Below are 15268 nucleotides of genomic sequence, written 5' to 3'. Positions count from 1 at the left end.
CTCAAGCTCAAGTGCACTTGAGCAATGATCCGAAACACACCAGCATACCACCTCTGAATGGCTTAAAAATCAACAATGTGAAGGTTTTGGAGTGGCCAGGTCAAAGACCCGATGTAAGCTGATTGAGAGGCTGTGGCATGGCCTTAAACACACCATTCATGCTTGACAAACCTTCCACTGTGGTTGAATTAAAATAATTCTTCAAAGAAGAGTGTGACAAAATTGCTCCAAAGTGATGTGAAAGACTCATTGTCCGTTATCGCTTGCTTGCAGTTGTTGACAGCAAGGGTGGCACAACCTCTTATTAGGTTTAGGGGGCATTTAATCCTTCACATAGGACCTGGTAGGTTTGGATGGCTTTTTGAAGTCAGCATTTAAAAAATGCATTTCGTATGTTTGTCTACTATTAAAATTTGTTTATGATCCGAAACATTTAAGTGTGACAAATATGCAAAAAATAAGAAATCAGGAAGGGGGAAAATATTTTTCACAGCACTGTGCATTCACTTTTTACTGTAAGATTTGCAGTTTGCTGAGTAGAACCTCTTAAACGTTCTGCAAATCAGCTCATCCATCAAAAGTCACTTTTTGCTTAATTTAAAGTGGAATTAAACACTGACTTGTTCATACATTTCAGACATATTTATTTAAATAAAAGGTTAAAAGAAAGTAGTGTATGACAATAACAAATACAGAATTCACATATTTTAAGCCATAAAGGAACCCTACACAGGATTTGTGTTTTTGCTTCAGTAACATTCTCTTTTCTTTCTTTCAGCTGAACAGTTTTATGAAAAGATATGTACAAAAAGAAGAAACTGTCAAAAACAGAGCATAAGAAACTGAAGTGACAGCTGCTTATTGAACCAGAATAAGCTTGTTTAGAAAAGCACAATGCACCAGACAGGAATGAAGAGTAAAAAATAACAATTGAAGCAGAGCTACAGAGGCATGTTTTAGTTTGCATGCTGTTTTCAGAAACCCACTGGTGGCTGCTACCAGGGGGGGCTTTAAAAATCACACAGAGATCAGGAGCAGTCCTCTGCTCACTGGCACGTCCGGTCCGTCACCTTTGCAGTGTCGCTACAAAAAAGGTGAGGCGTGTCTACCCTCTCTCTTTTAGGCATGAACCTCAGCCCCCCTTCTTTCTCACACTGTTGCTAGGCAACACATTAAATTCCAGTGTTCTGTACATCCAGAAGACTCAGGGCTCCTCGGTGCAGACCCACTAATCATCAAGTCTTCCATTAGCCGAGCTGTCAACAGCTGCTAATGCCAGAAGACTCGAGTGATTACAAGAACAACAGCTAGTCAAATAAACACCAACATCCACAAGTAGAAACATCCAAAAAATGCAAAAAAATGAAATAAAGACATTTTTAAAGCATAAAAGAAGAAGAAAACACTCTCTAGACAGGACCAGCCTGTTTTTGTGATTCAATTTATCCCTTAAACCTTCATCTTAGTGGAGTTAATGCAGCAATTCAGGCTGGAAATGGCAGCAGTCATTATTAACAAATAGAAAAGCTGGAAAAAAGTGATGCCTCATTAACAGTAAAAATATGAGGATTATTTTCCTTTACATAATCATGACGCAAAGGATCTTAAAACAAATATTTTTAGCTCTTTCTGGTTCATAAAAAAATCATCCCAGTTGAATTGGTTTGGAAAGAAATCTTCATTTTACTTTTTAAAGCTGTTTAAACAGTGAGTTTATGCATCTTTGATTAATCAAGCCGTCTTGTTCAGGGTTTATAACATGAAAAAGTTGAAACTGCTGTAGTGATGGGTGCTGAATCTGTCATAAACATGCTAAGAAAGTCTTTGCATGGCCCAGGCTTTTGTGTTTGTTTTTGTCACAACATGTCCACCCCAGACTCACTCATGTGAGTGCTGAGTCACATTGCGCTCCTTCAGATGCGCCCTCGGTTTCGTCCTCCCACTGTCTTTGCAAATGAATGCTCCCACTTGCCAAATCCCTCCTTCCCCTCTCCTCCCTTCTCTCCTCTGCCAGCTTTAATTTCCGAACGAGACACTGCGAGGGGTCAGGGAGGGGTAATATCTTCAAGGGACTCTGTTTTGAATTTCACCAAGCTGCATTGTCAGATTTTACATTTCATCTCGGCGTGTATCGTGACCTTAAGGAGACATTCACTTAAAGAGATGGAAGGGAGAGGGCACTGCTATAAGAATTTCAAATGGGTCTCATGGGTAATGCAGTCAAATGCAGCCTTTACAACCACTTTCCCGTGCACTATAGATTAGATACTGGCCTCGCTTCACACACAGGGACCTTTACGAGAGAAATCCATACCATAAAGTGCCAGTTCTGCTGTTTATAGAGGTGTGTTTAACTGATAGGGAATATTTCAGCGTAAAGCTGTGTCCATTCAGTCCCTGCACCATGTGAGCTGGTGATAAGGATGGAAAGTTCAGAGTCAGGGTTAGTTATTTAGAAAATGTCTTTCTTGGTGGTTCATGGGGAGTTTTGGGGAGTATGCAAAGGAGAATCGGATTCTTGCCTTTGCACAAGTGGCTCAACCATCATCAGTCTGCTTGTCTTTACTTCCTTTTTTGTTTTACTTTGAGCTCAATCGCAGCAGTGTTCACATAATGGAGCAGCTCTTGGACTTGTCCTTGCTGAAGGTGGAGGAGAGGAGCTCCGTCTTGCTTGGCAGGTGTAGGAGTCTCTTGGAAAGGCGGCGGACCGGGCTGGGCTTGCTGGCAGGCTGGAGTTTGTTCATGCAGGCCTGAGCTGCGGTGCGGAAAACGCTGTGGATGCTCTTCTCTGATGTGAAGGCAGAGCACTCCAGGTATGTCTCTGCGCCAAGCTGCTTGGCCAGGGACGAACCCTATAATGTCACATAAAAGGGTGAGATGTATGTGGAGGAAAAATCAATAAGTAATAATAAATAATAAGTAATAATACATTTAAACAGACACAGAAGGAAGAGGGAGTGATCATGAGACAAACCTGCTCATGGGAGATGGGTGCCTGTTTCTGATTGGACAGCTCCATGCGTGTGCAAACATCTGTGCGCAGGTCTGTCTTGCAGCCTATTAGTAGGATCCGTGTGCTGGGACAGAAGTCCTGGATCTCTGCTTTCCACTGCAACAACAGGAGAAAACAGACCTAGAATCACAGACTGTATCAATCGTGGACAAAGCCTCAGTGACGGCATTATGAAGCCAAAATATGGTGGCCACTATATTGGAAATGCCAACGCTATGTACAAAAAGGCTTACTTTGATAAAATTCATACCAAGTATGACATCAATAACATATTTTTTCATTGTCCCTGAATTCTGTACCAGGCTTGATAGTCTAGCTCACTGTTTACCAAACAAAAATTTGTTTTATAATCCAACCATGGGTCCCAACCCAGACTTTGGGAATGAGTGGTCTAGCTAGCTTGGTGCTAGCCTTTTAAAGTAGCTTGCACAGGAAATACGTCATTGGTGGAATTATTCCTTGCATTAACTAAATACATTGTTGTGTTGTCCATACAATATCTGGCGCTCTCTTGTCTCACAGCATGTTCCTCTGTGAATAAAACAACTACATACCGACATACACTGTCACATTTAACAGGATTTGTTTTGTGTTTTTAAAGCGGCACTGATATAACCTTTCAAATCAGAAGGGTTTGCGAGATTTCATCTCTGTCATAAGGCAAATCCATTTTGAAATGCTTCGATCCACAACGTTTGTGCAGAACCGAACACTGTTCGGACCAATCAGCAGCATTTGGGGGGGAAATAGGGTAGCTATGGGCTTTGTACTCAAAGCTGTTTGCAGTGGCTGCCTCCAGTGTTTACCTCGGATGGAGCTGTGGTATAGAGTCAGTTTTACTAGAATTGGAACACATTTCTATATGAAATAAAGAATAACAACAACACTACAAAGTTTTCATGATGTAAAAGATGATTTCGCTCTTCTGTTGACCTGTTTCGAAGTGAGTTTGTGTAAGTTACAGGGGGAAAGGGTTAGCTGCCGCTTGAGTGGCTGTATAAAATGGCTGCTAGTGCACTGATTAGCTCGGACTTAACCACAGCACAACTGGACAGGTCTGCTTCAGCATGAGTTTGCAATTGTTACGGGTTGGGTCTGCTGGTGTATTTAATGACTGCTGTCGTGGTAGCTATTAGCTTGGATGTAGCTGTAGGAAAGTGACAGTTTAATCAGAACTGGACTACATTTCCTATTAAAACAAGAGCAGAGAGCCACACTAAAAGCTGAGTGGTGATTAGCTAACATAGCTGATGATTGTATCAGGATCACTGTCACCTGTTACTCAGTGTTCTTGCACTGTAACGCTAGTCAAACGTCATTTTTGGATCAAGTTAACTCAATATTTGGTGCCAGGATTGGACAAAGCTTGTTTGGTACAACTGTCAGAGACATTTGTGTCTAAAAGCATTTATCTGCTCTGTGCCCCTCTCTGGGTTTTCCTTCTTGTGATGTTCTGTTAAAGTATAACCCAGGCCTGTCTTCTAGTAAGTGCATGAAGTTGAAGAAAAACTTTCTTTCATTAAAAAATAAAACTGGCAAAACCGGCTAAAAAGCACAAGTGCTAACGAAGACCGTCAACTTCTCTACAGTGTATGGCAGGAGGAAACAGCTCTTGCTCACCAGAGGACAGTTCCAAAATTGTACGACGCTACATGAAACAATATGAACTGAGCTAAAGTGAGGCCCAGCCTACTTGCACGCAGCTACAATGGGTCCAGCTGTCGGTTAAATTGGCCACACTCTTTATCATGTCTAGTTTTAGTCTTAGCTTTAGGGTAATGGAGCCCATAAGGTTACAGAATAAAATCCACTCCCCATATTGTTTAACCATTATAAAGCTGAACTAAGAGATGAAAACTGCTTTTTTTACACCTGTCTGTAAACATGTTTATTTTGCTGTAAACTTTTGGAGACAGCCTTGACGTGCTGTAGTCTACTGCACTGACACACTGGCTTCACGGTTTTATAACTGGAGGTAGCCACTTGTTGAAGAGTGTCCACGTTATAAACTGATCAAGAAGCAAACAGAGTGAAGTATGGTTTTAAGACTACAGTGTTTTGAGGCTGTAGTGCAGCTGTTTCTGTAAAATACCTTCTTCAGTGCTTCCTCTACTATGTCTGGTCGGCTGATGTCGAAGCATAAGAGCACAGCATCCGAGTCACTGTAGCAGAGGGGCCTCACATTGTCGTAGTACGGAGAACCTGAAGAGACAAAGTAAAAGCTGTGAAGCTCAGGCTTGATATCAACAGTTACGTCAACAGAAGTGAAAGAAAAATGGTTCACTTAGCGGAAAACAGTTTTGGAAACCTTTAGTGAAGTTTCACCTCATCAGCCATCCCTTTCTTTAGTCCAGATCCTGCTGACACTTTTAAATGTCTTTACACAACCGTCCTCCTCACTTTCACACCGTACAAACACAGTCACATCCACTCCTGCCAAACTGCTAAAAGAGCAAACGATTACACTGAGCCTTACACCTTCCCACTGAAAGAAATCTTTCCAGTTTAGTGAAGTAACTCACTAAATTACAGGGAACAATCACATATTTACTATGTTACTCAACAGAAAAACTTTATTCACCAAACTTTGAACACATAGAAAAATTCCTGCCAACTAAAATGTAAGCGTTGGTTTATCTCCCTGTGAAGATTTTTTAGTTAGTTTGGCTTGGATGTTATGTAACAGATGAGGTAAAATTAGGCTGTTTTATACATCTTTTTTTTTCCTTTGCTGTAAAAGATGAACAGTCACTGCCACTCATATCTGCACACATCTCTCCAATACCTTCATCTTTCGGTACAGTATTTCACCACGGAGCAGCGAGGGCAGTGTCAAATCTCAAGGCCTGAACTCATCATTGGCTCTGCTGGCCTTTACTGGCATGAATATATCTTTATCTATAAGGCTACATTTAACCTGCTTCCTTCATACTTGTGTGATTTAATCTATTTGAAAAATGTTGGTGGCAGCAGTTTTTGCTCTATAACTCAGTCACAGCCTTTACTATCACTGTCTGTCCTCAAAATGCACCTTGAAATAGGGAAAGGGAGTTTCTCGTATGCTGCTCTTGCAGCTTGCAGTAGGTTAAAGGGGGATTTGTGTCTTGGGAGGCTGTTCACTTTAAATCTCTTCAGAAGTAGATTGAAAGAGGCATCAGAGGAAGATGCATTAGATTGTAGATGTTTAGGTTGACGGCTTCCTGATCTGTGACTCAGAACTGGTCAATCTTTTTATAATAAAATAAATAAATAAAATAAAAAATGTATTCTTTGTACAAGGAATGAATATTTGTACTTTTAAAAGATAACACTACAAAAGGTACTTAACAGTCACCTTACCCAGCAACAAAATTTAGTTGGGGGTAATAAGCCATCACAATGTGATGCATAAATCATAAGTCTACTTGCCTAATAATCGAGTTTTAAAGTGTGCATTTTTCAACTCAAAACTTACACATATTAAATAGCAATGAAAAATTAAAAACTGAAGTTCTTGCAGCACTGCTTTAGAAATAACTAAGATTTTTTAAAAGGTGAAAGGTGAAACTTTCTTCCAAGTGGGGAGGGCCAACCAAACTTGGGGGTGGTGCTAACTCCTCTCATGACATCATGAGGGGGAAATCTGAGAACGGCTTGTTTCTGCACATATTTTCTGAAAGGTGGAGAAAGAGAGGGGATTGGGGGGGGGGGGGTAAATGGATTTTTTTTTTTTTACATTCTTGGGGGGATTGTGGACCGACCGGGGGACATATTTTTGTTAGAAAAGCCTGAAAAAGTATGTTTTGCATAATATATCCCCTTTAAATATCTTTTTAAAACATTTCCTAAAGTCAAGGCAGAGAAATTCTAATTTTGTATAACAGGACATCTTGTCATTGTGGCTGCAATAGGTTGCAAGTTCAATCACTCAAACACATCTCAGTGGCAGGGAACATCTGAGCTAACCGCTACTCTGGAGGCTGCCACTGCTAACAGCTCACTTTACCCCGCCTGTTGCTACCACCTTGTTCTCCTCAAATGATGTGGATTGATCAGGACAGTTTTTGGTCCTGAACAAACATTGAGGATTGGAGCTTTTTAGGGTGGAAGATAAGAGAAAGATAATCTAGAGGCACGCTAAAAATATGTTAACACCTCCTCTGGTGCTTGATTTAATCACATTCTATGACCAAAACACAGACAGGTTTTGAAATTGAAGCCGCAGCCGCTTGATGAAAAGATGGCTACATGGTATGATATGTCTCCTTTAAAACTGGGCAGATATTTTGTTGAGAAGAGCACAGGATGTTGGGGAAAAAAGGAAAACATGTCATGATTTATTTTATATCTCCTGACACTGAAAAGTCTCTCTGAAAGTCATACTTCATATTTTGGATTAGTTCAAGATGGTTTTCTGTGTATATTTTGTCTTTGAACAAAGGCATATTTACATTTCTGCTACAAAAGCCAGTTATTGGTTGGTAGCTTTACCATTTCACCATTTTAAAAGTGATAACAGCCAATATTCATCACCTCATCAACAGTCCTTCCTGGTTATTGTCTCATCATTTCGACATCCTCTATAGGGGACTGACAAATTCAGTGTGAAGAAAACATATTTTCCTCACATTTCCATAAACAGCTCAGCTTCATACTGAGTCTTTTTTAACTCTCAGGAAGGCTCCCGAGCTAAAAACAGACTGACAGGATGTCCGCTCTCCATTGTCTTCCCTCTACCTCATAATCACTCCCCACACAGCAACACGAAGATTTAATTTCCTACTCCTGTCCTCGGGGGCCAAATCCGCATCAGAGGATTTCCTTGCAAATATATGAGGCTATAATTATATCAGGAAAAGATACTTCTAATAAGCTTCAAGTGGAACTAACGATCATGTAGTGTTGATTAAATTGACAATCTCCTGAGACCTTACTAAAGGATTTTCCTCCACTGAAATGTAAGAATCTTCAAGTTTTCTCAGCGTGTCTCAATCTCTGACTTGCTTCTATAAAAATAGGACTGGGCTACTTACACAACTCCATCTATCAATAACATTTTATTTTGGTGGGAATCAAAGCGGCCGTCACATAACTATCCAGAGTGATGTAAGGCCTGAGAAAGAGGAGGCAGAGAGATCCAAAGAGGACACAACTTCTGGCACCCACCGCCTCCCACACATTTACAGCCCCCTGCCTGGACACACAAACACAAATATATCCACACAAAATCCTTTTCAGTCGAGCAAATATTAGTTTGTGCCTTAAATCTGCCCTCGCTGATCTCAAAGAAAGGAGGCAAATGGAAGAAGTTGGACTCTCTCCCTCTAAAAGACAAGAATAGAGTGAAAAGATGGAACATACACCGGATGACTGGATGAATGTATAGATTCTCTGTTATGTCAGATTCTATGGAAGCCCTGAGCAGACAAACATTGTCCATACATCGTTTTCTCATGATAATAAGGGATTTCTGTTTTTTTTTTTTTTTTTTGAGATCTTGACTTTTATATCTCACATCTCCAGAGTTGCAAAAGCACAAAACAAACAGAAAAAGGCTTAACTAACATTCCTGTAAACAAAGAACCCATGGCACATTAGTGCCTGGCCCATTACAGCAACCAATCTATTGTTTTGTTTTTAGATTGCAGAAAATTATCCAATTATAATGAGTCAACAGGCTTGTTGTCTCAAAACAACACAAACTAATCTGTTCTAATGGGAAATTCAGCTTTGTTATCCTGACAAGAAAAAATCAGTTATAAAAGAGTTAATATAATGCATGTATGGACTTACACGGCCCCTTTTCTGCAGTACATCTGGGGAAAAACATTAAAGTCTCCTCTCACATCTGTTTTGTTTAGGACAGATTAAGACACCTGGAGCAATGTCACCACAGCTAAACAGCTTGCTCTTTATTAAATTAGATGACCAGGAAGTTAAGAAATGAGTAACAACTGTGTTTGTTTATTTTTCAGGGAAAATTGCGACAACAGATTTTCTGATTGGTTTAAAGTCTCACAATCTGATCTGGACAAATTTTCAACAAATATCTTCCAGCACAACAATTAAAGAAATCTTGTGAGAAATCTCAGATAAGTCAAAGTCAGGATAAATGTACCAGGAAAGAACTATTTTGTTGTTTTTAAACCTCCTGTGAGGAGTTTGGTGCCCCTGAGGGCAAAGTGACACCTGCTACCTATTTGCTTTGCTACCTAGTTCACATGAAATGTTAAAAAAAATTTCCCCTTGCCTCGACTCACCTCTGACCAACTGTCTCACATATTCATTTCATATATTTCAAATTTGTTTGACGGCGTTTAGGAGGGGCAGAACCTTAAGAAAAATAACCCAGAGGGTGACTGGACGAACATTATGTTGTCATTTTTATTATGGGCCAATCATAGCAACAAAACATGACATAGTTGGAGAGGAGTGAACTACGTTAACGCAAGCTCTACAGTCGCTGTCATCTCATGATTCTTCACTCTCACTGATCCCAGCCAATCCTTCTGCTTTGCAAGTTTGGTCAACATTCTTTCCTGCAGACAATAGAAAAATCTACAGGTGCATCTAAAAACATTAGAAAATTATGTAAACAGTCTTTTTTTCCCCCTGTGATTCAGTTCACAAAGTTTAACTCCTGTAAATCTAAGATCCATCTAAAACAAAGTGAAATATTTCTTGACTTTTTGTTTTAAATCTTGTGAATTTGTTTAAATTTTGTGATTTTGATATGTGTGAGCTGTAATCATCTAAATCAATGCTAGAAAGTCGATAAATATTGCCCTTTGTTTGAGTTGAATCGAGATTATATGCAAGTTTCACTTCTTGAATTAAATCACAGTAAAAAAAAAACAAAACTTTGCAATGATATTCTAATTTTTTGGACGCAGCTGTTTATAGAAATAGTCGTCTTTATGCTGATGGTTTTATGCACTTGTTTGGGCCATAAAGAAGAGCCAGAGCACACTTAGAGAGCAAAAATATGTATATTTTGAAGACACAAATGTAGCATTTTTTGACTGAAATATTGAAAACAACTACTACTTCTACTGGCTACTGTAACGGTGTGACCCACAAGATATTTACAAGTGGTGTAGAGATTCTGACATACATCAGCCAGTCACTACTGAAGCAGTGACTACTCACATCTCATGTTTTTTGTAAAGCGTTCTTCAAAATCTAGTAGTAATTTGAAGTGATCTGGGCATAAAATGCTACATTTTCTCTAGTTTTAGCACCTTGGGTTCTCCTGGAGTTCAATGTGATAATAAGCTGGAAATATCTGGGTTTTAAATCATTGGACTGTTGGAAAAAAATTACATAATCCTTTATCTGTTTATAAACAGTTCTTCAGAAAAATGTTCATCCAAATCCAAAAACACAACCCTCGGCTAGAGTGCTAATATTTTAAAGAAGATAATACAAAAAGAAAAACAAAGAGTGATGTGAAGTACTTGTTTGTGTGTATTGCAAATGTAAATAGGTCTTATGCAATGTTTCCTCTGGAAAGGTTGACTGTCCAGAAAGTTTTAACTCAGTGGGAGACAAACACACAAACCTACATTAGTTCTCTGCTGGTTTCAGTTACATAACTCCTCTTTTTAGGCGGCACACACACACACACACACACACCATAAGGCAGTGAGGAGGTCATGCATATCTTTTCTCACAGTACCCCTCACTTGTGCCTTCTGTTCTCTCCGACTGTACAGCCAAACGCACACACAAAGACACACGCACACCGCAAACACTGTAGCGCACACGCTTGCCCACACTCTCGGAGACTTCCACCCCCTGCATGGACGAGGCTTACCCCTCTCCCCCCTCAAACAACCCGTCCGCTGGCCAACTGGCACTGCTCGACTTCCTCTGAGCACAAAGCCTCAACCAGAACTGTTATGAAATCAATCTATACCAGAGCACATCATTGATCCTATTTAGGTAACATTTGTATAGATTTGGGGTTATTATGTCAGCGGGCCGAGGTATTTAACCCATGAACACAACCCACAAACACTTTCAAAACAGTGACTTCAGTGGTTAAACATTAAGATCCAAGGCCACCCAAGAGGAAGGCCATCATTCATGCCATTATCGTTCTGCGGACCTGCAGAGTATTTTAATTATCAGTTAATGACTTGTATTGTCTACAAACTGCTTGAAGATATGTTGAAATGATTATTTGGCTAATTTCAGATGTTTTTATGTAGATTTTTTTCCAAAGGTCAAATGTCATAGGTCTTATACAAACATCATGTCTGCATCAGGTTGAATCCAGACAGATTTAAAGGTACAATGCACTGTAAAATTGCACAAGGGCCCAATGTAAAAAAGTTTAGTAACAAGTTTCACAGCTTGTTCAAGTTGAGAGGCCCAGTTTAATACTTCATATTGCTGTTTAGTTGACATAACTCATAGTTAAAAATCTCAAGATGGCTGAAAAATTTCCAATATAAATATACATTGCAGATTGCTTAACTAAAGCAGTTGAGTCAACTTTTCCACCCCTGAAAATGTTGGCTTAATTTTAAAAAATCTATGCTCACTTGTTGTACAGTATAGCTTACACTGTTGAAAAACTTAACATAAAGTGTTGTATCAACGAGTTAAGTTATCAAAAGTGCACCCAATACTTTATAATTTGGTTACTCAACTATAATCAAGTTTGACTTTTTAAGGGTGAATTTTTGCACTGAAACTTTCTACAATACTTTAAAAAATGGCTTCTCCTACATTAAACATATTTTAAGTTAAGTGCTTACATATCCCAAATATTTCCAACAATTTTCAAAGCCAGAAAACCTCTTCATTTTTATATTTGTAGCAGCCCAAGTCTTGCAGATTGAAATGTTTATTGTTGCCATGGAAAGTTGCCAGAGTGTTACTTTGCAAACCTCCTCTGGAAGCTGCCGTTCTGTTGCTGTACCTCGTTTATGTTTTGTCCTGCTTTGTGTGATTTTTCTTTGCAATTGGCTGTGCATTCTGTTGCCTAAGAACCCCCAGTTAATTGTTATTAAAGGTAGCCTTCCAGGGGCATAGATGGCTTAGTGGTTAAGTGGCACCTCATGTACGCAGGTGGCCTAGGCTCAAGTCCGGCCACCTGTAACCTTTCTCTCACACAATCTCTCATCCCTTTCTCATACTGTATTCACTGTCCCCTCTCTCTAAATAAAGATACAAACCCACAAAAATATGTCTTTAAAAAGTGGCCTTCCAATGCTGCAAGCTAGGCCAGAATGCTCTGTGAGTAACGATGTGTTAACCAGGAAGGCCACTTTTAACAGCTTTTCTCCCTCATCATTCATCTTAATGTAAACAGTGGTTTACTATTTAGTAAAAACACCTTATGGAGTCCTGAGTTCAAAAAATAAGCTGGGAAACAAGTCTCTGCTCCCCATCTTTTGTAACTGTCCTGACTGAGAGCCTGCTGGTGACAGAACTTTCATACTGTGCCTTTGGACTTCATAAATTAACTGTAAACCTACTATTGCTTTCTTGAGTTTTTTCAGCTTGATGTATTTGTAACTGGAGCATCATTGACTTCAGACAACTGGTCCATTAAATGTGAGAGAAGTAACGAGGAATATGAAGGTGCCACATAAAGATTTCTGTATTTGAAATCTGTGTTTTTCACACTTTCAAATCGCTCTATCATGGAGGTTCTCAAACTTTTTTTCTAGACCCCACTTTGTCAGATATTTTCAAGCCTCCTCACTCTGGGAGGATACCTGGAGAGATGGGGTATGGGCCTGGCACAGGCCTGGATTATGACTGGACTAGTACAGGGCCAAGCTTGACACGGCGAAGTGCCAAACAAGCATATGCTCCCATACCTGACCTGACCTCATCTTTCATTATACATATAAGCATACAGGATATCATTATACACTTCAGACAACAAGTCTGTTACGCCTTTTGCTAACAAATCCCTGTATTTCAGGATTTATCTCAAACATTGTCTGCAACAAAAAAAAAATGAGGATAAATAAGTCCCTATCAAAAAAACTGACTTTTCTTTCAAGACTGTAAACACTTCCAGTCCTGAAATAATGTCAGACTAGTTTGAGCTGGTTTTGTGCTACAGATCTTCTTAAGTCTGGGGTTCAGCCTTGAGACTCTTAGTCCATTCTGTCCAGCTTTGGCTGTTTTTTTTTTTCTTTAATGAGGCAGAAAAAGCTATCCAACAGAGGTAGGATGTGGCAAAAGGAAGGAGTGTGGCTCTTTTCATCACCCACCATTGTACAGGCGAAGCCAGGGATAAGATATGACTCATCATTTCTTTGTCTTTGTTTTAGCAGTTGTCATGTCTGATGTAGATTTATTATAAGCTTTATATTTATCTAGAAATCTTCTCACAAAATGTGCCATGCTTTGTCGGCAGACACTGTGCATTGTTGTTATTTAGCCTTGTTTTGCATAATTTATGTTAAAATCTTGATCCGGGGCCCCAGTTGTCTCCTGGCTAATCCAGACGAGCTAGTTGTAATTTGCTTGCAACAATCCACCAAAGATCTCCCGACAGATTTCACACAAGTGAAAAGCTGCTTAACCGCATCAAAACAGGACTGGCAGATAGTGACGTTCTGTCAACAGCAACACGGCTGTTTTTGTAAATCAGTGAGTGAGGGGGAGCTTCATTTGCAGATGTTTCTCGACTCCAGGCTGGCTGTGTTGTTGGGAGGGTAAACAAGTTGGACAGATCAAACCATGAATACAGTCCTGATTCTAAACAATCAACTCACCCCTTCAACACAAACGTTGTCTTAAAGTGGTTGTGAGTCAGAGACAAAGGGACGAAAGGAGCTCAGTCTTTAGTTTTGCCAGTTAATTCAATTGTGGGTGAGTAAAAAAACATAATTCTCACCTGATGTGTCCCAAAGGCTGAGCTCAACACGCTGATCTTCAAGCTCCAGACAGGCTGTGTAGTTCTCAAACACAGTAGGGACATAAGTCTAGAAATGGGTGATAAAAGCACAAGTTTAGAGACAGTTTGGTCTGAATCAAACATCAAATTTTAACCCTAATTCAGTGTGTATTATGCTAAAAACAAGTGCAAATCCAGGCTCATAAGTTTACAGTGAAAACTTACTAAGTCAATAGCAAAAAATAATCCATACACTAATTTACTACATGACTAGAGATTTTTTAAACGACTAACATAATCAATAGTTTACACAAACCAATCAATTCATAGCAGTGCTCCAAAATAATACAGTTTTTCAGTATTAGTGTGGCAGAATGTAGGCCTATGAATTATTAAACTTCAGCCATGAGAAACACACAGCCTGTAGCTGAATTTACTTTAATAGAAGCACTATACTATTAGTTATTAAGGCATTATGAGAGGATGGGAAAAAGCTTCCAGGTCTTCAAGAAAAACACGGTTATTATAGAGTTTACAAAAGTCCTTTGGCATAGTATCTGATAACGAAGGCAGGGAAACTGCTGAGTTTTAATAGCCCCTTTCTTCAACTTCTTTCTTGGGAAATTCTCACTCACGCACACGCATATATTAAAAACTATCGCTATTTTTCAGGAGAAGACACAGCCTAGCTAATAACCTGTGAGACATTAGCTAAATTACTCCTCATAGCCTACCTCTGGATAGCAGTCCTTGGCCAGGACTTGTAACATCGCTGTTTTACCGCATTGAACGTCTCCAACCAGCACGAGTTTACACCTCGCGACAAACGGCTGCGTGAGTCTCCTTTCCTTCATGATGAATAAATCACCCAAACCAAATGCCAAACACAGACAAGGAGCAGGAATTGTGTCGATGAAGTTTCGTATATCCTCTCGGTTTCCCGGCTGTGTGTCTGCTCGGTGTGAGTGATGAGTGAAGCAGAGCAGCGATCCATGAGAGGAGCACTGCGGAACTTTATATTGTCGCGCCAACCAATGAGCGCTGCGCAGTGCGCGAGCCGGAGACAGATGAGGAGGAGGGCGGTGCACGAGCCGCATCTTGAGATCAGTTGGGAATGGTCGATGGTAATCTGCAGGGCATGTTGATGTCCAGTGAGGAAATACAGCTAAGAACGGTTACTCAAAACTACTGGTAATTTTTAAAAGTTGTTTTATTTCTAGGCACCACCGCCACTTCTGCTGTAATTTCAGGGAAATATTCTTAGTTTTAATCCGTTTCAATTTTTTTGGCAGTTTGCTACGGCTAACAAATGTTCCCCTTTAATTAACATATGATGAGATATTAAAATGAGTTTCAGTACTCGCTGGTGGAGTAATTTTACTTTTTATCTTAGGCCAGGGGTGTCCAAG

At 39.8% G+C, this 15268-nt stretch overlaps 1 protein-coding gene across 1 annotated transcript; it reads right to left on the bottom strand.

The window, feature by feature from the left end:
• Positions 1-627: 627 nt before the first annotated feature.
• Positions 628-14878, bottom strand: LOC121516948 (rho-related GTP-binding protein Rho6-like). Its single transcript, XM_041798389.1, has 5 exons — positions 14594-14878; positions 13860-13947; positions 5106-5215; positions 2975-3109; positions 628-2852 (listed from the first exon to the last, which is right to left on the bottom strand). The coding sequence occupies exons 1-5, from the start codon at positions 14711-14713 to the stop codon at positions 2607-2609; spliced, it is 699 nt and encodes a 232-aa protein (XP_041654323.1). The 5' UTR covers positions 14714-14878; the 3' UTR covers positions 628-2606.
• Positions 14879-15268: the final 390 nt, after the last annotated feature.

Source organism: Cheilinus undulatus, linkage group 11 (assembly GCF_018320785.1).
Source record: "Cheilinus undulatus linkage group 11, ASM1832078v1, whole genome shotgun sequence".
Taxonomy (NCBI): Eukaryota; Metazoa; Chordata; class Actinopteri; order Labriformes; family Labridae; genus Cheilinus; species Cheilinus undulatus.
This window is presented reverse-complemented; position numbering and strand designations above follow the sequence as displayed.